This window comes from Bufo gargarizans, chromosome 5, assembly GCF_014858855.1.
Source record: "Bufo gargarizans isolate SCDJY-AF-19 chromosome 5, ASM1485885v1, whole genome shotgun sequence".
In the NCBI taxonomy this organism is placed as follows: Eukaryota; Metazoa; Chordata; class Amphibia; order Anura; family Bufonidae; genus Bufo; species Bufo gargarizans.
In genome coordinates, this window is record NC_058084.1 from 48,864,755 (window position 1) to 48,886,741 (window position 21,987).

General features: G+C 47.9%; 1 protein-coding gene across 1 annotated transcript in view; it reads left to right on the forward strand.

The window, feature by feature from the left end:
• The first annotated feature begins 981 nt into the window (after positions 1-981).
• The window catches only part of EIF3E (eukaryotic translation initiation factor 3 subunit E), a 45,435-nt gene continuing 24,429 nt past the window's right edge, over positions 982-21,987 (forward strand). The window contains exons 1-5 of the mRNA XM_044293306.1: positions 982-1,116; positions 5,335-5,452; positions 7,086-7,203; positions 13,007-13,049; positions 13,136-13,240. Coding sequence (XP_044149241.1) covers positions 1,027-1,116; positions 5,335-5,452; positions 7,086-7,203; positions 13,007-13,049; positions 13,136-13,240 — 474 coding nt within the window. The 5' untranslated portion in view covers positions 982-1,026. The remainder of the gene's footprint in view (positions 1,117-5,334; positions 5,453-7,085; positions 7,204-13,006; positions 13,050-13,135; positions 13,241-21,987) is intronic.

Below are 21,987 nucleotides of genomic sequence, written 5' to 3' on the forward strand. Positions count from 1 at the left end.
GGGTACATACAACTTTAGATCGCTGTCGCTATGGCATCTGAGGGGTTTAAATAAAATAACAGGATTGGAATTATCTCCGATCCTGGTCATTGTGTATTATACTGAGTTATTCAATAAAATCTATGTGTCTAGCGCCTCCTGCAGTTTTTTTTCCCATTATTTCTTTGTCCACTCCACTGAGGTGGTCGCACATGCTCAGCTCCATCCTTTCATTTTCACCAGCCTATCTACTGTCAAAAGCTCTGACAGTAAAGCTGCATGCACACAACAGTCTGCAAAATACAGATAAAAAGCATTTTTGAAAAATTAGTTTTTGTCTCCATTTTCTGAAAGCCATATATATTTTATTTAACTTTTCTGCCAATCGTATTATATAGAGTCTGTTTTTTTTAGGGAACAGTTGATGTTTTTATTGGTACCATTTTTGGGTACCGTACATGTGATTTTTTGATCGTTCAATATTACACTTTTCTGGGGCACAGTTTTAATTTTTTTACGGCGTTCATCTGAGGGTGTAGGTCATGTGATATTTTTATAGAGCTGCTCGTTCCAGATGCGGCGATATCTAATATGTCTATTTTTATGCTTTTTTTAATTTTATTAAAAATCACTCGTCCTGTCCGCATCTTGTGCGGCCCCATTGAAATGAATGGATCCGCACCCTAAGAAATGCGGACCCAGAAATACAGTCGTCTGAATAGACCTTTACCCCATGGATTTCTGCTGTGGGTCCTCTACCAAATAGACATGCCATAACAGACCCTGCAACTATAACACGGGACTCAAGGGAAAACTGTATTATTGAGCTGAAATATTCATTTTCTGGTTCTCAGTGGCAGAAGTAAACTGGAAGAACATGAAATGTGTACAGGCTCCGACAAAATGGTGGCGCGCTCACAGACACAGCAACACCGAGTCTTTCCCTCTATCGTGCTTACGTCACCACGCCAGGCCACGGCTCTCAATTTCCTGTCCGTTTAATAAAGTTTTGTGGTTTTTGAAACCTTCCTCTTCACGCCGGCAACCATGGCGGACTACGATCTGACCACCAGGATCGCGCATTTTCTGGACCGGCACCTGGTCTTCCCGCTTCTCGAGTTCTTATCCGTCAAAGAGGTAAATCATGTAGCTGAGCCGAGGCTGTGTGACTGCGGAGGGTGACAGGCCGCGGCCATGTGAGGAGGGACCGATACCGCCATATGTAGTGCCGGCTCCGGGCGGGAGTGCCGCGTGCTGATAACGGCATGGAGTGTGTATATTGTGCTGCTCTTACTGCTGTGCCGTGGTCATGGCGATTAAACGGCTGCTCCGTTTTCTGTGGTAAAGAGCGTTTCCTCCAGATTCTAGTCAGCACTAGGCCTCAAAACTGGCGAATAGCAACCAATCAGAGCTCAGCTTTCATCTCTCAAACTGCTCGGAGAAAATGAAAGCTCGGCTCTGATTGGTTACGTGATATTAGACCCATATAAAGGCCTAAGAATAAAAGCCGTTCAGTCCTTTATATATCCGGTGTTTCCTCCAGTTTTCCCACAAAGATTTGATTCGCTGCAAAGCTGAATTTCCTCGGGCTTTGTGATAGTGAATAGATTTTTCCCTGAATGGCGGTAATAACAAAAAGAAGACAATCATACTAACCTCATCCATTGGCTCGTGACGAGCCGGCCACCGCCATCTTGATTGAAGATCTTGCACGAAATTCCGTGTGCAGTGACATCCTCATGGGATGTGTGAGATGTCACACTAGATCTTCAATCAAGGTGGCAGGTGGCCGGCTCGTCGCCATCAAATGGATGAGGCAAGTAGTATTTCATTCATTTTTTTAAAATTTTACTGGCCGCGATCGGCCATGAATGTGGCCTCTGAGGGGTACAATAATGGGGAGTGGCGTGAGGGATCCATGGTCGTGGAAAAAAATAGGGAGTGCTTCTGTGATGTCCCCACAGACCGTGGAAGACGCACATTAAAGGGGTTGACAAACGTCCAGAAATTTCTGAACAATCCGTAAAAATAGGTAACTTTTTTTTCCCCTGTATCTGTGGGGGGGGGGGGGGGGGAAGTGTTTTTTGTTAGTTTTTTTTTAGCCTGGTGGCACCTGAGTAGATTATTTTGGTACTAATTCACATCATTTTACAGGTCTTAGCATCACTTATCTTTATCATTCGTTTTAGGGCTCTTTCACACCTGCGTTCTTGTCTTCCGGCATAGAGTTCCGTCGTCGGAGCTCTATGCCGGAAGAATCCTGATCAGGATTATCCTAATGCATTCTGAATGGAGTGAAATCCGTTCAGGATGCATCAGGATGTCTTCAGTTCCGGAACGGAACGTTTTTTGGCCGGAGAAAATACCGCAGCATACCGCAGTTTTTTTTGCTCCGGCCAAAAAAACTGAAGACTTGCCGCAAGGCCGGATCCGGAAAGAATGCCCATTGAAAGGCATTGATCCGGATCCGGCCTTAAGCTAAACGTCATTTCGGCGTATTGCCGGATACGACGTTTAGCTTTTTTAGAGTGGTTACCATGGCTGCCTGGACGCTAAAGTCCTGGCAGCCATGGTAAAGTATAGCTGGGGAGCGGGGGAGCAGCATACTTACCGTCCGTGCGGCTCCCGGGGCGCTCCAGAGTGACTGTCAGGGCGCCCCACGCGCATGGATGACGTGATCGCATGGCACGTCATCCATGCGCATGGGGCGCTCTGACGTCATTCTGGAGCGCCCCGGGAGCCGCACGGACTGGTAAGTATACCGCTCCCCGCTCCCGCTCCTACTATGGCAACCAGGACTTTGATAGCGTCCTGGCTGCCATAGTAACACTGAAAGCATTTTGAAGACGGATCCATATTCAAATGCTTTCAGTACACTTGCGTTTTTCCGGATCCGGCGTGTAATTCCGGGAAGTGGAGTACACGCCGGATCCGGACAACGCAAGTATGAAAGAGGCCTTAGTTTACCAATTTGTCCATAAATTTTTTTCAATGTCCGTGATTTTGGGATAATTGTTCATAAAAAAGAAAAATTCTGGTTGGCAACCCTGTCCTCCAATAATTAATATTGATGCAAGGTAATCAATATCAGATGATTGGGGGTCCGACTTCCAGGGCCCCTGCAGCTGTTCGGAGAGGCTGGTATTCCATGAGCGCCGCGGCCTCTTTCTTGACCAGTGATGTTCACATGGCCATTAAAGTGAATGGGGCTGAGCTGCAATACCAAGCACGACCACTGTACGGCGCTGGGCTCGGAAAGCTGCCGGGAGCTCTGGTGAGTGTGGCGGTTTCCCGGACCAGCTGATCTGCCGGGGTGCCACGACTCAGACCACTGCCCATGTGATAATGATACCTGTCCTGAGGATCAGTCATTAATATCAATTCCTGGTTAACCCCTTTTGAGGCCTCATACATGCGAACGTATTTTGTTTCCGTGTCCATTCTGTTTTTTGTTTTTTTTTTGCAGATAGGATGTGGACCCATGCATTTCAATAGGTCCACAAAAAATGCGGACAGCACACCGTGTGCCGTCCGGTTTCGTAGCCCCGCAAAAAAAATTTGCGGACCGCAAAACACATACGGTCGTGTACATGTAGCCTAAGGCCTAGTTCACACAAAGTATGGCTTTTATAGTTGAATGGAGCCACGGAACGTGATTTGCGGGCAATAATAGGACATGTTCTATCTTTCAACGGAACGGAAATATGGAAACGGAATGCATACGGAGTACATTATGTTTTTTTTTTTTAAATTAATGGTACCGTATACGGAGCACAAAAAAACGTCCCGTACACTCGCTAAAAAACTAGGCCTAAGTCAATGGCTACGTGAGCGGTGTGTGGAGACCACGGACAGCACTCGCCTGCGATTCACTAAGGCTTTGTTCACATCTGTTGAGGTCTCCAGATTCTGGCCAAAAATGACACAAACATGACGGACCCATTGCAGTCAGTGGCGGTATCCAGCGGTGTGCGCCATATTCCTGGTCCGGCATGTGAAGGAGCAGGACGACACAAGTCACAGTCCAGACGTGGCCTCATGATTTCGGAGCAGGTTCCATGCTGAAAATGCCTTTTTTGATTACCTATCCTCAGGATGTGATGGGTGGGGGTCTGACTCCTAGCACAGCTCCGTCCATTGTACAGTAGTTGTGGTATCACAGCTCAGCTCTGGTCATTTGAAAGGGACGGAGCTGCGCAGCGGCCGCGTGACGTCACTAGCCTAGGAAGAGTCTGCGGCGTGCGTTGAGTGCTGCAGCCAGTTCAAACAGGTAGTCGGACCCACACCGATCGGATATTGATGACCTTTCCAGCGGATAGGTCATCAGTAGGGATTAGCAAAACGACTTCAAATAAAACATCCAAAGTCAATTTGCATAAAACGTTGTTCTAATACTGTACAGAGCAGCAGCTCCGTGCAGTATTAGAATGTATTGGCTCCTTTGAGTTGTAAGTTGTAAAAAAAAAAAAAATTCCCCAAACTCCTGGTTTGGAACCGAACCAGAGTTTGAGAAATGGTTTTAGTATAAATCAATTTCTGAAGTTATTACCCGAAGTCTCGCCAGACTTCACAAAGCAATAACTTCGGCTCATCGGAGCCAATACATTCTAATACTGTACAGAGCACCTGCTCCGTACAGTATTAGAACAAAGTTTTATGCGAAGTCGATTCGCTCATTCCTAGTCATCAGTATAAAACACTGAGAAAACCCCGATAAATCTTGCTACAGAACTGTTTTTCACCCAGAAAACCCCTTCAAAGAAAGCACTTTCCTTCCGTTCCCTCTTTAAGATCATGTCGCCAACACCACACATCTGCCCGTGCCCTTAGCGTCTCCTGCAGCGTTAGACATCTTCAGTGACGGCGCTGCAAATGGCAAAAGTGAGCACCTCATCAGTGTAGCTGCAGGACGGCGCTGTATTGGAGCGGGTGGACGGATCATGGGTCAGACAAGCGAGCATCTTTTATGTGAGCTTAAAAATCATCACGCCTGCAGCACGTGTCCCCGTGTAAACTGGATGTGAGCGACCGTTCGTACCAACACCATTCCTTGACCTACAGATAATGATTGGTCCAGGGAAATGACGTTAAGTGAGCGCCGATTGACCCGCTAGCTCATTGCTTGGCGCTCTTTACCGGCAGAAAATCTGTCAGTGTAAGGGTTCAGCTACATGGCCACATTTGATACGATTGACAATGGTGACGCAACACGCGACATACCGCCACACCACTGTGATGCGACAGTCGCAAAAATGTAGTGTCGCACGTTATGTGCTGCTTTCGTCTTGTTACCCTACATGAGTGTTACTTTCCTTATCAAGATTTACTTATTTATGATTTTTTTTATATTTCCAGATTTACAATGAGAAGGAACTGCTGCAAGGGAAGTTGGACCTGCTCAGTGACACCAACATGGTGGACTTTGCCATGGATGTGTATAAAAACCTCTATCCTGACAAAGAGATCCCCCCAAGTAAGTCTTCACTTCTCCACACAGTAGGTGTCCATCTTCCGTGATGTTGTCAGTGTGGATATAGTCATAGTATTCCCATATGACCTAGAATATCTGTTTGAATATCTGTGGCGCCGTAAGTTCTGTGTCCCCTACTTATCTGGAACGTGCCATAAATCTACTAGCATTATATAAAGGGTGTATTACACATGCCGACGTTCGTGGTAACCCTCGTTAGCGATCATCTGGCAGTATAATGCTGCAGCCAATTGCCCGGTGAACAAGCAAACACTCAATCATCAGGCAATCCAAATCTTTAGATAGGTTAAAAAAGTCATAATTTTCAGGCGGCAGATTGTGGTGTCTAATCACGATCTTCTGCCAGCAAACAATGATTCAGTATAGAGAAGAGCGATTGTATAGCGATCCTTCTTCCTAAACTGAGGAGATGATCACTGCATGTAATAGCGGCTGTCTCCTCCACTAGCAAGCAGGTGATGGGAAATGCTTTCTTCCCGACAATCGCCTGGTAAATTGGCCTGTGTAACACTGCCTTAAAAGGGATATTCCTGTCTGAGACAATGGGGGCATATCGCTAGGATATACCCCCATTGTCTGATAGGTGTGGATACCACCTCTGGGACCCGCACTTATACCTAGAACGGAGTAGGGAAGCTGGTGGCCGGAGCTGGGAGAGCACCGCACTTGCACGGCCACCTCTCCCCCATTCCTTTCTATGGGGCCAGCAGAAATATCCGAGCCAGTGCTGGGCTATTTTCGGCGACCCCAAAGAAATGAATGAAGGGCGGCTGTGCATGTGCAGTGCGCCCTCCACAACTTCCGGACTCCGTTCTCATTTGGGTGCGGGTCCCAGAGGTGGGACCTGCACCGATCAGACAATGGGGGCATATCATTTTTTATTTTTGTGTGTGATTCTTTGGGACAATAAAAATAAATCTTTGGCAGAAGCGCACGTGGCCTATTTTTCTCTTGGCTGAATCTGATAGATCTGTGTCTGATATGTTGACATGTGGCCTTTTCCTATTGTCATCTTCTGATGTCCATTATAAGGCACTTTAAAAAAGAGGTGGCCGTACACAATACATAAAGATTGGCTGAGCTGGAAGCGTTGTGACACACTCGATGGCAGGTGGCAAGGGAAAGAATGACCTTGTGTGTTGCATTTCGGTGTGAGAGCTGCACATATAGGGGGTTCTCTCTGTTCAAAAACACATGCACCCTCAGCGGAGTGAGGCAGCCGTGGACAGCATCGCTCTTAGCCGTGCAGATGAATGCAATCTCTTGTCACTGCTGGTGATACTTCGATATTGGTCATTAGTGGGGGGATTCCCTGTTGATCACCTCCAAGAACCTTTAGGAACATAATCATGAGCTGCAGGTTGTCCAAAGGAATCTAGTCACCTGTAAGCAATGCTTAGTCTCCATCTTAAGGAATCTAAAGGTGTCCTGTATTCACATTTCAGGTTTTATCCAAATTCAATATTATTTTTTGCACATCCTCAGAATTTAACAGTGATGTGTGAATGTGCCCTAAAGATCTCTGGTCATTTCTCCATATACTCTCACATGTCCTCCTTGTTTTCGGCGATCTCGTGCTTTTTAGAACGTGTCTAATGCGGCTGTTTATTTGCAGCTCTAAGAGAGAAAAGGACCACGGTTGTCGCACAACTGAAACAGCTTCAAGCAGAGACAGAACCGATCGTGAAGATGTTTGAAGATCCTGAAACGACTCGACAGATGCAGTCGACTAGGTAAGTAACTCCATAGCTTTCCTACATTTCTTGGAGTAAAGCATTTTGAATATTCTTCCGTTAGCGGTTACTATAATATATGCCTGTCCGTGCAGTCTTTAAAGGGGTTGTCTCATCTTGGACAATGAGGGCATATCGCTTGGAGCAGCTGCCATCCGTTCATTTCTGTGAGAGTGCTGAAAAAAGCTGATCGCTGGCTCTGCTATTTCTGCAGGAAGTGTGTAGTGCGCTTCCATTTATTTCAATGGGACTTTTGAAAATAGCCAAGCGTGCCGCCCAGAGAAGTGAATGGAGGGTGGCCTCACATGCACAGTCCTCCGTCACTCTGCAGGCTCCGTTCTAAGGATAGTTGCGCGTCCCAGAGGTGGGACCTGCACCTATCGACCTTTGGGGGCATATCGCTAGGATGTCCAAGATGAGACAATCCCTTTAAAGGTGGTTGTCCGGGTGCAGAGGTGAACCTGGACATCAATGCTCCACTCATTCATGCTGAATGAGTAAAGAAGGGGTTGAGAGTTCCATGCTTAAATGCTCCCCCTTGCCTTGTGCTGCATTGAGCACCCGGTGACATACAGGGTCTCTGTATGTGTATGCTAGGTGGAGTTTTATGCCTAGCAGTGAGCCCCATGACGTCACCAGAACTAATAGGCAGTCTTTTAGTGCTGCCCTAGCCTTTAAAAAAACCAAAATAACTATAGACCACCCATTAGTGACGTCACTGGGATCTCTTCACTGCTAGATGGAAGCCTCTGCGTAGCAGTGTAGGGGGTCATTCACATGAACGTGTGCTTCCCCTTGCCGTATTGCGGATCTACAATACACGGGCACAGTTCCGTGTGCATTCCGCAATTGGTCCGGAGATGCGGAACAGAAGCACGGAATGGAACACTACAGAAGCACTACGGAGTGCTTTCTGGGGTTCCGTTCCGTGCCTCCACCCCGCAAAAAGATAGAACTTGCTCCATCCTTTTGCAGAACGGAGGATTGCGGACCCATTCAAGTGAATGGGTGTGCGATCCCCATGCGGCTGCCTCACGGACGGTGCCCGTGCATTGTGGACCGCAATTTGCAGTCCACAGCACAGGCTTCAGAATGTGAATGTCTGGTTTCAACTCTCTATCCGGAAAACCTCTTTAAGGCTCTGTTCATATTGCTGAAAAACAGATATTTGCCATGGAATTAACTTCAGGAATCCTATTTCTGCTGTGGATTTGCAGTTGAAGTTTTTTTTTTACCAGCTCCCGATATTGATGACGTGTCTTCAGGGATAGGTCTACAATATCTGATCGATGGTATTCTGACAATCTGCACCCTCATCGATCAGCTGTTCCCTGCCCGGAGAACCACTTTGTTCAGAGCTGGAAGCACCATTCATAGTGTAGCCACTTGGTTTCTGTAGCTCAACTCATATATGACCTGACATTGCTGGTGCTTTGGCTCCGTACAATGTCTTTATTATGATACTGAGTCTTTTACGGTGTCGAGCAGATACATGGAAGCCGAGATCTTTACCCAGCCCCTGGATAAATTCAACTTCTGTCATAAAGCTCAAGTCGGTAGCTTTGGAATGCAAATGGACCTTGTGTGGCTGCCGTAACTGGGATTGTACACAGTTAGTCCATAGACACTATGTGGAATCGCGGAAGGCTTGGTTCACGTCACGGAGGTGCTATTAGGAGATCCCAGCAAAAACGAAGCAGGACAAAATATAGCTACTACCGCCACATGCAGCAATATTTTGTCTGGCAGAAAGACGGAAGCCTGACATTACTAAAATACAGTCCGTGTGGCACCATTGGGGTCTGGCAACTTTTTTTTATATATATATATTCCTGTTCCTATCAGGGCGGTGGAGTCGGAGATGAAGCTGGTTTTGGGTGCAGTCAGTAGAGATGCACTAACACCAGCTTAAAAAAAAAGTTAATATTGTGGAATTTATTAACTTTCATATAAGTTATTTATACAGCAAATATATTTTATGTTCTGTCAATCTAAGGTGAGGTGGTAGATGATCAGTGCTCACCTCTCCTGTCCTTATACAGTAATCAGTGATGAGCAGGGTGTCCTAGTGGTGGTAGTTGATCCGTTCTCACCTCTCCTGTCCTTATACAGTAATCAGTGATAAGCAGGGTGTCCTAGTGATGATCCGTGCTCACCTCTCCTGTGTTCTCCCCTGATGCTACTCTGGTCCTGCATGCTGGCACCCGTGTGCCTATCTTCTCATCTGCGGCTTCTTAGGCTACTTTCACACTAGCGTTCGATCGGATCTGTTTTTTTTTTTTTTTTTTCATGATAGTGCAAACGGATCCGTTTGAACATTGAGCCATACTGTGTCAACTTCAAACGGATCCGTCCCCATTGACTTACATTGTAAGTCTGGACGGATCCGTTTGCCTCCGCACGGCCAGGCGGACACCCGAACGCTGCAAGCAGCGTTCAGGTGTCCGCCTGATGAGCGGAGGACAAACGGTGCCAGACTGATGCATTCTGAGCGGATCCGTATCCACTCAGAATGCATTAGGGCTGGACGGATCAGTTCGGGGCCGGTTGTGAGAGCCTTCAAACGGAGCTCACAAGCGGAGCCCCGAACGCAAGTGTGAAAGTAGCCTTACATGTTTCTTTTAGTCCCATTTAGACTTGCACACGATTCTCTGCATTTCCAGGACATACACTTAGCTTTTCTAACTTTTTCTGAGGACAAATTCATGCGCACCGCAACCTCTTCCTAGGCCATGTGACATTTCCGTACATTGGTCACCTGGCCTACTTGCCCTTCTGCCCCATTGAAGTGAATGGGGCTGAGATGTAATACCAAGCACAGCCACTATACAATGGACGGCGCTGTGCTTGGAGAGCTGCCGGGTGCTGGCTGAGCGCGGCCGCTCCCATGAACAGCTGATCTGATGATGATAATCTATCCTCGGGAATGGTCATTATTATCATTTGCTGGATAACCCCTTTAAAATGCATCGTACCCTACATATTTACTTACAGGAATTAGAGAAGTTGTATTCCACCAAATATGGTCTACGTTCCATCAAAGTAGCCAGATTACTTACATAATAGTAATAAAAGCCCCAGTGTTACTGTTTTAATACAGTAAATTGGTTATTAAAATTATTATAAAATTATTGCTCATTGATTGAGTTCCTATACTGCACATGTGATCCTAGAATAATTCTATTCCACCACATGCACTGACCTCCTCTTACAGGTGCTGGCAACATGGGACCGTCGCAAGGTCATGTGCATGATTCCTAAAGCTTTAGGATACTTATTATACAGATTCCAGGGTTACCTCCTGTACGTTTTCCACCTGCAGTGCTGATACTGAACAGTGCATTGTAGCCATCATCCTCCAAGTAGTTTGTAGTCGCTAGTAATGAGGATGAGGAAGTTGTCCCTTCTGTGTAATTGCCTCCAAATGTTGGTATTTCTGAAGTGACAATTATTAAAGGTTATAGGAGATTGTCTGCCTTTCATGGTCCAGAGCCTGCAGCATTCAGCGGCTTAATAACACGGGGTGTTGTAGACATTGTGCAATGTGCAGACCACATACACACTTTATTATGTACCCCCCCCCCCTCCCTTCCTCCTGCAATTAAAGGTTCTCTCTTCTCCAGGCAGTTGGAATGGTTCTCCTGTATTATACTTAATGTTAGAGGAAGACAAGACGCTAAGCTTCTACACGTCACCCATTCTAGTATTCAGAATATGGTCATCGGTGTCCAGAACAGGGCACCTTGATTTATATATGCATGGCTGCACAGCTACCCTCTATTCTCAAGTATGGGAGCTCTGGAAATAGCTGACCACTGGCTGTGCTATATCCGGCAGTCCCATAGCAGTGAGTGGAGAGGTGGGCGTGTATCCATGGTGTGCTCGCTCGTCTATAGCAGTAATGGAGAGCACACTGTGCCCCGTTCTGGAGAGACATGCGGGTTCCATCTCTGAGACCAGCTCCTATGGGACATTGATGTCATATCCTAGCACACGGATCAGCAACCTTCAGCACTCCAGCTGCTGTGAAACTACAACTCCCAGCATGCGCAGGTACTTGGCTGTTCTTGTAACTCCCATGGAAGTGAAAACAGGATTCTGGGAGTTGTAGATTCAGAACAGCTGGAGTGCTGGATGTTGCTGATTCCTGTCCTAGCAATATACAATTAAAGGGTTTTCCCAAGTGTTTCTGAAGGTATCGGCTGTTGCAGTAGCGCCGCAGCCTCCTCACAGATTACCAAGCACAGCTCCGTATGTTGTATAGTGGCCGTGCTTGGTATTGCAGCTCAGCCCCATTCACTTCTAATGTGACTGATGGGTTTGAAAGTGTTATTCCCATTTGGACATTTATGGCACATCGACACTATATCCCATAAACGTCCTATAGGTGCAGGTCACACAGTACGGTCCATATGATTCTATACATCAGCGCAGTCACCAGGACCCCATACTTTCCTGTACCAGTCGTTTCAGGTACTGGGAGGCTATATGTCGTATTTAGGGAATATCTAGAATATTGTGGAGAAGTCTTGGTAGAACCTGGCTTTTTCATGCTGTGCTGCTGGCATAGTTTAGCCTAAGGTCTCTTTCACAAGAGCGGAAAGAGCCAAGCCCCGTTCCGGACCGCAGAGACCCGGAGCAGTAACATGACTGATAATGCTCTTTGCCTCTCTGTGATTTTTTTACTACAAAATCACGGTGACAACTTTATCTCACTGATCAGAGAAGCGCAGAGCATTATCAATCATGTTACTGCTCCATGTCTCCGGTGTCCGGTGCGGGGCTTGGCGGTCTTTCACGCAGCGAATTACCTGCACGGCATCCGCTCGTGTGAAAGAGTCCTAACTGTGAGAATTACTGTAAGGACGGTAAGTGGTGGCCCTGCTGCAGGGAAGTGTATTACAAAGTGCAAGTCATCTGCTCCGAGGCATCGAGATCTCCTTGAAAACCGTAAGAGCTGCTGGACGTCACCTTGTAAAGTCCGCTAATGAGATTGCAGGCTTTTAGTGCTTGCTAAAGTTAATTAGGGATGGCGGGAAATCCCAGGTGAGCAAACCGAAAGGAATTCACAAGTTGGCTCTGAGAAGGCAATGAGGGGGGGGTTACGTCCTATGAAGTCTTGTTTTTAGGACTTGGCATATGGGTTCACGCTGTAGATGTAAGGGCGCTGTGCTGACAGTGAGGGGTGGTGTTCGATGCAGCATGGTTGTTGCACCTGTGTGTGTGGATGCACCGACCGATGCAGCACAATATTGTCTCTCTTGTAGGATTCATGAAGAATCATTCTGGTAATGGACATTAGGAAAAGTTGCATTTGGGGGCTTTGTGGGTTTTCTGACATGTCCGTTTTAGTAAATGCTTGGATACCCCATCAGAAAAAGCTAATTTTTATTTAATTTTTTTTTAATGGTTTTGGCTCCAGTTGTGTTGTGCGTTTTTCTGTCTATTGTATCTTGGCTGGATGCGTTTTTTTTACACGCCTGAAGAAAAACTAAAGAATACCAATCTGCATCTCCTAGAAACCATTAGTGAAAACCACATTGCATCTGAAAGCTTTTCATTTTTCACGCAAGCGCCATTCTCCTGGATGGAGCCAGAGCTGCGTGAAAAACCGCAATACAGAACGTGCTACAATATCAGTGATATACGGCGCTCCGCGGTGCTTAATTTTCTGGATCCGCGGCCGTTCTAGAAATCAGACATGCACCAGTCATAAAGTGAATGGCTTTCCCTAACGAGTTGATATTTACTAGATTCGTTACTTGTGACTAAACTGCCTTTATTATTTTTTTTACTTTTTCAGGGATGGACGGATGCTTTTTGACCACCTTGCTGATAAACATGGGGTAAGGAATATACCTTTGTCTATTTTTTTGGGTGTTGTAGGAGGGAGACATTTTGCAGTGTCCAGTATGTAACCCCCTCTCTTCAGTTCAGACAGGAGTACCTGGACACGCTCTACAGATACGCCAAGTTCCAGTACGAATGCGGAAACTACTCCGGAGCCGCCGAGTACCTGTACTTCTTCAGGGTGTTGGTAAGCCTGCACGTATTTAAGTTGTTGGTTCCTCTGAATGTACATAAAGCATTGTGGTCAGTCACTGTTGGGTTAAATGTAGCCATTTCTGGATCAATAAACTATTAAAAGGGTAGAAAAAAGTGAGTTCATCTTGCCTGGCCCTGTCAGAGGCTCCACTGCTGCTGCCAGAGCAGTGACTGTGCACGTGCCGCTACACTGCCGGGCGCCAGGGACTGGCAAAATGTCAGGCCCCGTCAATTAAGGGGGGGGGGGCTCTTGAGCAGTGGGAACATCCCCCTCGCTGCTGAAGAATGGTTTGGTGAAGAAATTGATCTGTATGAATCTCTTAACTGTAGTAAACGTTCATATCGATTTTGGCCTAAACTTTAGATGGGGGTCCGACCGGTGGGCCTCCCATGATCACTAGATTGGTGTCCTGTGCCCCCTCTTGTTTACACATCTAGTGATAAAGGAGAAGATGGCAGCTGCTCTGGGTATGTGAGGTGTGGGGACCACTGGGCTTGCAGGTCACCTAGCTCTCCTATAGACTAATGGGCGTTGGTCTGTGTGGTCAACTTTTCACTCCGCACAGACCACCCTGGTTCTAGCGATGAATTGCTGAGAACCTGTTGACTGGTAGATGTAATGTGATTTCTGTCCATTGTTGGCTCTTTAGTCTCTGCACGCTTAGGCTACATGCACACCGTGGCGGGGAAAGAAAAAATAGACGCACTGTCAGTTTTTCAACCATTTGTGCATCCGTTTTCTGCCTTTTTCTAATGGCCATGACGAACGGAATATATAAATATATATAATCCCAACCCCTGCAGTGCCCTCAGTACACATAATGTCCCCCAGCAGTAGTAATGTCTCCCATAGTGGCCCCCAGAATTAATAATGTCTTCCCTAGTGGCCCCAAGAATTAGTAATGGCCCCCAGATGTAATGTTTTGCTCTAACAAAAAAATTTAAAAAAATACTCACCTCATCCACTTGCATGTGCAGAAGCAGTTGCTCCTCTCTTGATTAAAAAGGACCTGCGCTGAGCCTAATGATGTCACGGCGCACTCCCAGCATGAGCGCGTGAGGACGTACTGGCATACTTGGGCCATGTAAGGCTGGGTCAGGAGGAAGAGCCGTTGACTGTCTTCCCCTGGCAGTTATCTTGGCATGGGAGGCGGTCGTGTTTCTAAGGCTATATTTACACTTGCTGTTTTGGCTTCTTTTGCTGCCTATTTTTATAATTGGATCATGAACAGCTTTTATCACCCATCTACAGACCACAAGAATGGGGGTCCCCAGGTCCTGTGTGATTGGAGCAGTAATGCACATATGTGACTGCCGCCGAGTGCTGTACTCTGCACTCCCATAGAAGTGAATGGAGCAGTGGTCACGTACGCACATTACTGTCCATTCACACAGGGAACTGGTGGTGGTAACAGTGGTGTTGGACCCCATCAGTGGTCATGTCCTCCACGGGGCCAACACTTTTAATTACAGTGAAACATTTTGCTGCAGTAAACCGCAGTGAAAGACCCCTGTCCACACGGCCCTATTGGAGAGGACGAGGGGCGCACCCCATCAGCGATTGTGATCTAAATCTCCAGCAGAAAATTCAAATGTTGAAAAGCAGCCTGGCAAATTGAAGGTAATCGTCAGTAATGTCCCGCCCTGCCTCCTTATCAGCCCCTTCCATCTGCCTCCACTGGAATATTACGAGGGATTTAAGAGGGAAAGAGTCATTTACTGGGGAAATGTAAACAGCTTAAATGAGCTTCATAAAAGCAGAGCCGTGGTTTCATTACCGGCCCCTGCAAAGAGCTGCTTATTCATATCATTTGTTAATGCTGGGAGTGAATTCTGAGAATGAAGATTTAATGTCTTGTTCGAGGCTCAGCACAGTCCATTTATTGTTGCTGGCCAGGGACGTGAATGTGCCATTCCCCCAGCAAATGGAAACTTTAGGTAACCCCTGTAAAAATCCAGATATTGAAACTATTCTACCATATCCTCGCCTGAAAGGTTAGTCTGCAGAGCCAACTGTAATGACATGGAGCCGGGCCAAAGAGCTCGCATGAACCTTAGGAAACGAGCGCACCCAAATATACAGAGACTGGGGGTAATCGGGTTACCTGGTGTAATCTCACGTCCAGCCATGGGTGCAGCGGGATATTTTTTTTTTTTTAAAGCAGGGCTGTACATCCTGAGCTACCTGCTTCATTAATAAAATGGCTGTAGTAAAGAGTGATACTTAAAGGAGATACTTTCTGTCGCAGACACCTCCCCCAGGATGTTTCCCAGTCCAACAGGGCCATTGTGGAAATGCTGGGGTGTTTGGTCGCGTGACCAGTCAGACTCTGGGGACCCCTCTGCTACTCCAAGGGAGTCTCCGTCCCCCATTTCCTCTATCTCCCAGGGAGTCTCTCTTTGACGCATCCTCATTAGAAGGGGCGTCTTCTGAGGATAAGTTGTCAAACCCGGACTGTCTCACCGGAGGAACAGTCTTCCAAACTGTCCACTATGGTAGACAATCTCATTGCAGCGGTTATAGAATCTTACAGGTTGAGGACCCTACGCCCTCATCTGCTGGTTCTAGTTTTTTCTTCAGGAAATCCTGTTGCTCGCCGAAAGTTTTCCTCAACCACCCGGAGTTTGATTCCTCCCTTTCCAAGAAATGGAACTTCCCTGACAGGCGTTTTGCTTTGCCGAAACGCTTAGACATCTTATCCCTTTTCAGAGGATTTGACAAGAAGTGGTCCTCCTCTCCTGTTGTTGACCCACCTGACTAAGAATACCACCTTGCCTATGGCGGATGGGGCTTCTTTCTTGGACTCTAGGGATAAGAAATTGGAATCTGTTGCCAAATCTGCCTTTGAAGCAACTGGCACTGCCCTACGTCCTGTTTTTTGCATCTACATGGGTCAGCAAGGGCAGTCAAGCTACATCAGGGCCTAGCCTCGAGGGACTCCTCGGTGGAACTTTAGGATATTGCACAGCAACCTTCCCACGCCAGCTCTTACATCTGTGAGTCCTCTCTGGATGCAGACAGGCTTTTGGTCCGCTCTTCAGCCCTTTTGATGGCTATTTGCTGTATCCCTGTCGCTATCTTGCTGGGCGGCGGATAGTGCTTCTAAACAGGACCTTGCCCTCCCTCCCCTTTGCAGGTAGGTCTCCAAGCCCTATACCCCCAAGTCCTCTTCTGGCTAGCTCATATCTCGGATGCCTGGGTACGAGAAGTCATCTCGGAGGGTTACAAACTGGAGTTCCCGTCCCCACCCTCGCCTTAGTTTTTATTTTTTTTTTTTTTTGCCGCCCATTACTTTTTTCAGGCTATCCTCACCCTTCTGCGGCATCCTAGACCTCAAAGCCCTCAACCGCTTGCTTCAGCTCTGCCGTTTCCAGATGGAGTTACTGCGATCGGTCATTGCATTCATGGACCCGGGGGAGTACCTGTCCTCAATAGCCATCAAGGATGCTTACCTCCATGTTTCCCAGGGTCTTTACCAAGCTTCTGGCCTCAGTCATGGCTCTGCTTCATGCCAGGGGGATAGTGGCGATTCCGTACTTGGATCATATCCTGATCAAGGATCAGTCATTCCATACTACTGGCGGACAGCCTACGCATTGTCTGGGACACCCTGAGTCATGTCTTCACCCATCTCAACAGCTGATATTCTGTCTGTTCTACACCGATCGGGCCAAGATATTCTTGCCCCTGGACAAACTCTCCACTCTCCGTCGTCAGATCCTCTCCTTTTTGCGGCCTCAGCCTTTTCCCATTCGCCAGTGCATAAGGGCTCGGGGCTACATGGTCTCTTCGAAGCGGTGCCCTACGAGCAGTTCCATACCAGGGCTCTTCAGCAGCATATGTTGACAATTTGGGACCGTTCCCCGGCCTCCCTGGATCGACTCATCCATCTCCCTGCCCCGACACACCAAGACCTTTGGTGGTGGTTGAGGTCTCTGATGCTGACATTGGGCCGCTCCTTCCTTCCCTTCGCTGGATAGTGTTGCCGACGGATGCCAGCCTCCGAGGATGGGGGGCAGTTCTGGACAATCTCTCTGTGCAGGGCTCCTGGTCCCACGAGGAATGCTCCCTACAAATCAATATTCCAGAATTCGTCTCTGGTTCATTGGACGGGCCATCTCCGGAGGTGTCCAGTTCGGGTTCAATCCGACAACTCCACTGGCAGTCGCATATGTAAATCACCAGGGCGGCACCCGCAGCTCAGCAGCCATGTCTGAAGCAGTGCTCATCCTCTCCTGTGCGGAGAGCCATGTTCCAGTTCTGTCAGAAGTTCATATCCCTGGTGTCGACAACTGTATTGCCGACTTTCTGAGCTGAGAGAGACTCTATCCCGGCGAATGGGCTCTGCATCCACAGGTCTTTCTCGAGATCTGCGAGCAATGGAGTTGGCCGCATGTGGATCTAATGACCTCCTGCTTTTCAACCTCAAGGTAGAGAACTTCGTCGCGAGGTCCAAGGATCCTCTGGCTCGGGTGTCGGATGCCCTAGTGATTCTGTGGAGTCAGTTCACGTTTCCTTACATTTTCCCTCCTCTTCCAGTCATTCCGCATCTTCTCCAAAAAAAATCAGGTCCGAAGGTCTGCCCGTCATTCTCTCGCAGAGTATGGCACGCATCCCTAGTCTCCCCCCTCGCCGACAAACCCTGGCATCTTCCCCTTTGGGAGGACCTCTTGTCATAGGTACTGATCTTTCATCCGAATTTAGGGTCGCTACATTAACGGCATGGCTGTTGAAGCCGCCAGTACTAACTGCTTGGGGTTTCTCGGATGCTGTTGTCCAGACCATGATTTGTGCTAGGAACCAATCGTCCTCCCGGATCTATCACCCGACCTAAAGTCTTACTTTAGTTGGTGCGAAAGCCACCAGATGTCTCCCACTTCGGTTCTCGTTGCCACGACTCTGGTCTTTCCTGCAGTCGGGCATGGACTTGGGGCTGGTTTTCAGTTCCCTCAAAGGGCGAGTTTCAGCACTTTCCATTCCTTTTTCAGCGGAATCACTTTCTGCTGTTCAGGCCTTTCTGCAGGGGGTGGCATACGCTGCGCCCCCTTACCGGCCTCCGTTGAATCCTTGGGATCTTAATCTGTTGCTCAGAGCTCTCCAGTCCTCTCCGTTTGAGCCTTTGCAGCAGGTGTCCCTTCACTTCCTGTCCTACAATGTGTGGCCTTTTTGGTGGCAGTCACTTCCATCCGTAGCGTGTTGGAACTTGCGGCTCTTTCCTGTCGGTCACCTTTCCTTATCCTCCATCGGGACAAGTTAGTCCTTTGCCCTGTCCAGTCCTTCCGAAGGTCGTGTCGGCATTCCATCTCAATGAATAGATCATTCTCCCTTCCTTTTGTCCTGCCCCGTCGTCTCCTCGTCAGCAGTCGCTCCACACTCTGGATTTGGTTCGGGCCATTCACATCTATCTGTCTTAGATGTCCTCGTTTCGACGGACAAATTCATTATTAGCCATTCAAGATGGACAGAGACGAGGGCTGGCTGCGTCCAAAGTTTCAATTTCCCAATGGATTTGTTTGGCCATTGTGGAAGCGTACCACATCAGTGACCGGGCTCCACCCTTCTGGGTTACTGCTCATTCTGCCCAGGCAGTGGGGGCCTCTTAGGCAGTACATCATGGGGCTTCAGCCCTTCAGGTGTGCAGGGCGGCTACCTGGTTGTCTTTGCACACCTTTTCCAAAGTATACAGAGTGCACACCATTGCATCTTCTGACGCTACTCTGGGGTGTAGAGTTTTGGAAACTGCGGTTCTCTGGACGGATGGCTTCTTTGACGCACCCCTTGGACTGCTTTGTAACGTCCCATGGTCAAGCCTGGGTTCCCCAATGATACGGATGAGAGAACTAGATTTTTGTACTTACCGTAAATCTGTTTCTCTTCCGTTCATTGGGGGGACACAGCTCCCACCCATTCTCTCTGGTTACGGGCCTCGTTGTGGCCTGTGTGATTCTTGGTTTGTACGTTGTTTGGTTTTCCTGTTTTTCCTTTTGCGTCTCCTGCTGCTTTTGCACAAACTGTTTTAGCTTCGTCCCTGTAGGAAGGGTATAGCTGGAGGGAGGAGCTCACACTTTTGTACTTAGTGTCTCCTCCTAGTGGCAGCAGCTGAACCCAAAGTCAAGCCCGTGTCCCCCAATGAACGGAAGAGAAACAGATTTTATGGTAAGTACAGAAATCTAGTTTTTGTGGTCCGCGAAGCATTTTACAGAACGGCCAGCCCCTAACAGAACAGTCCTATACTTGTCCGTAATGAGGATAAAAATAGGTTATGTTTTTAGTGGAACGGCTATGTGGACACGGAATGCAGTGTCCTTTCCAGTTTTTTTTGCAGCCCCGTTGAAGTGAATGGTACCTCATACAGGCCGCAGAAAAACAGAATGGCCACGGAAACCAAATTCCTTTGTGCATGAGCCCTTAAACTAATGGCTCCAGCTGACCCCATTCAGTGGCATGCAAAGTTGTTCCCCCCCTACATACATATACTTGATAGACAGGCCAACAGTGTTCTTTTTGGTCTCTGTGCCTGGCTAATGTAAACCCATGGACGTGTTTAGTCTAAAGGGCTTGCGGTGCTCATTGGTGAAAGCTAAGCATAGGCAATGAATGTTTGTTTTCCATGATTGTTGCAGCAAGATTGGAACATAATCTGTTGAATGGCAGGACAAGCCTTTTCTGATCATGTCTGATATGGGATTAGGACAGGTCTCGGGCATCGTGTCTGATATGGGGGTAGTGCTGCTCTTGGCCAGTGTTTCCCAACCAGTGTGCCTCCAGCTGTTGCAAAACTACAACTCCCAGCATGCCTGGACAGGCTTTGGTTGTGTGGGCATGCTGGGAGTTGTAGTTTTGCAACAGCTGGAGGCACACTGGTTGGGAAACACTGCTCTTGGCAATCACGTCTGATATGGGGGTAGGACTGCTGTTAGTGATTCTGTGGGGGTAGTGCTGCTCTTAGTGATTGTCTGATGTGAGGATAGGGAGCTATAAGTGATTCGGCTGTCTTATCTGACAGTATTGTGCTAGGATTACTAGGGAGATTTATCAACTGTCAAAGATGGAACTGACTTGTTGCCATGGCAACCTATCACAGGGCATCTTTCAAGCAAGCTATACGAGATGAAAGCTGTGCTGTGACAAGTAAGGCAGCTTTTCTTGTAGACAGTGTCTGATAAATCTGTCCAGATATGATTTGTGTAATCGTGCATGACGTCGGGATATTATAGACACCTATGACTGATACATACGTGATGTATGTATAATGGCCGCATGGAAAGCCTACACACTCGGGTTCCCTTGGGAATCAGTAAGTAAGTAAGACCGGCTTCAGCGTCTGCTCTGACTTTTTCTGCGCTGGGACCCGTTTGCCGGGTGAAGATTCATTTAAAGTGACGGCTGGAGAAACAGAAGCCATGAAAGGCCCATTGTACGTGCTCCCTGAGATTAGAATTTGACACTCTCAATGACCTAGTGTAGTTCAGCCTTGTATAAATTACAGCTTTATGACCCCGCCGTTACCCTGGCTTTCAGAAGGCTTGAACTGAACTAGATAAAATAACTAGACCTGTTCTCAAGATTGAGCAAAGTGGGTGGTGGGAGCTTTTCTTGGTTTTGAGGATACGGGCTTCGGTTTCATAATGCATTGTTTGCCCTGAGGCCTCTGGAATTGCTCGTTTTCATATTGGAACCTGCAGAAAACCCTATAAACTGTATCTACTTTTTGGTAGGCTATACTAGGGAGGTACTGGTTCTCTGTGGGAAAGAAATATGCAAATGAGCTCTCCTCTAGAAGAAAGAAAACGGTCTCTCTGGTGCCACCTATTGGAGGTAGCTGCTCTAAGTCGATGACGGTCCTTTTATTGAGCCTTGGAATATGATTAACCCCTTAGGCTACTTTCACACTTGCGTTCGGGGTTCCGCTTGTGAGTTCCGTTTGAAGGCTCTCGCAAGCGGCCCCGAACGCATCCGTACGGCCCCAATGCATTCTGAGTGGATGCAGATCCGCTCAGAATGCCTCAGTCTGGCACCGTTTGACCTCCGTTCCGCTCACCAGGCGGACACCCGAATGCAGCTTGCAGCGTTCGGGTGTCCGCCTGGCCGTGCGGAGCCAAACGGATCCATCCAGACTTACAATGTAAGTCAATGGGGACGGATCCGTTTGAAGTTGACACAATATGGTGCCATTTCAAACGGATCCGTCCCCCATTGACTTTCAATGCAAAGTCTGTGCGGATCCGTCTGACTAACTTAGACTTCTTAGAATTTTTTCTGAAAGATAATGCAGACGGATCCGTTCTGAACGGATCCCATCGTTTGCATTATAGGAGCGGATCCGTCTGTGCAGACACCAGACGGATCCGCTCTGAACGCAAGTGTGAAAGTAGCCTTAGGCCCCATGCACACGGCCGTTGTTCACAGCCGTGTGCGGGCCGTGGAACCGCGGCCTGGATCCCTCCTGAGAGCAGGAGCGCACGTCGTCACTGGTTGCTATGACGCCGTGCGCCCCATGCTGCCGGCACAGTACAGTAATACACTGGTATAGATCGTACCAGTGTATTACTGTACTGTGCCGGCAGCAGGGAGCGCACGGCGTCATAGCAACCAGTGACGCCGTGCGCTCCTGCTCTCAGGAGGGATCCAGGCCGCGGTTCCTCGGCCCGCACACGGCTGTGAAACACGGCAGTGTGCATGGGGCCTTAGTCTGCCGTATGTATGCAGCAGAAAGCAGGATTTTAAACATGGTGCCC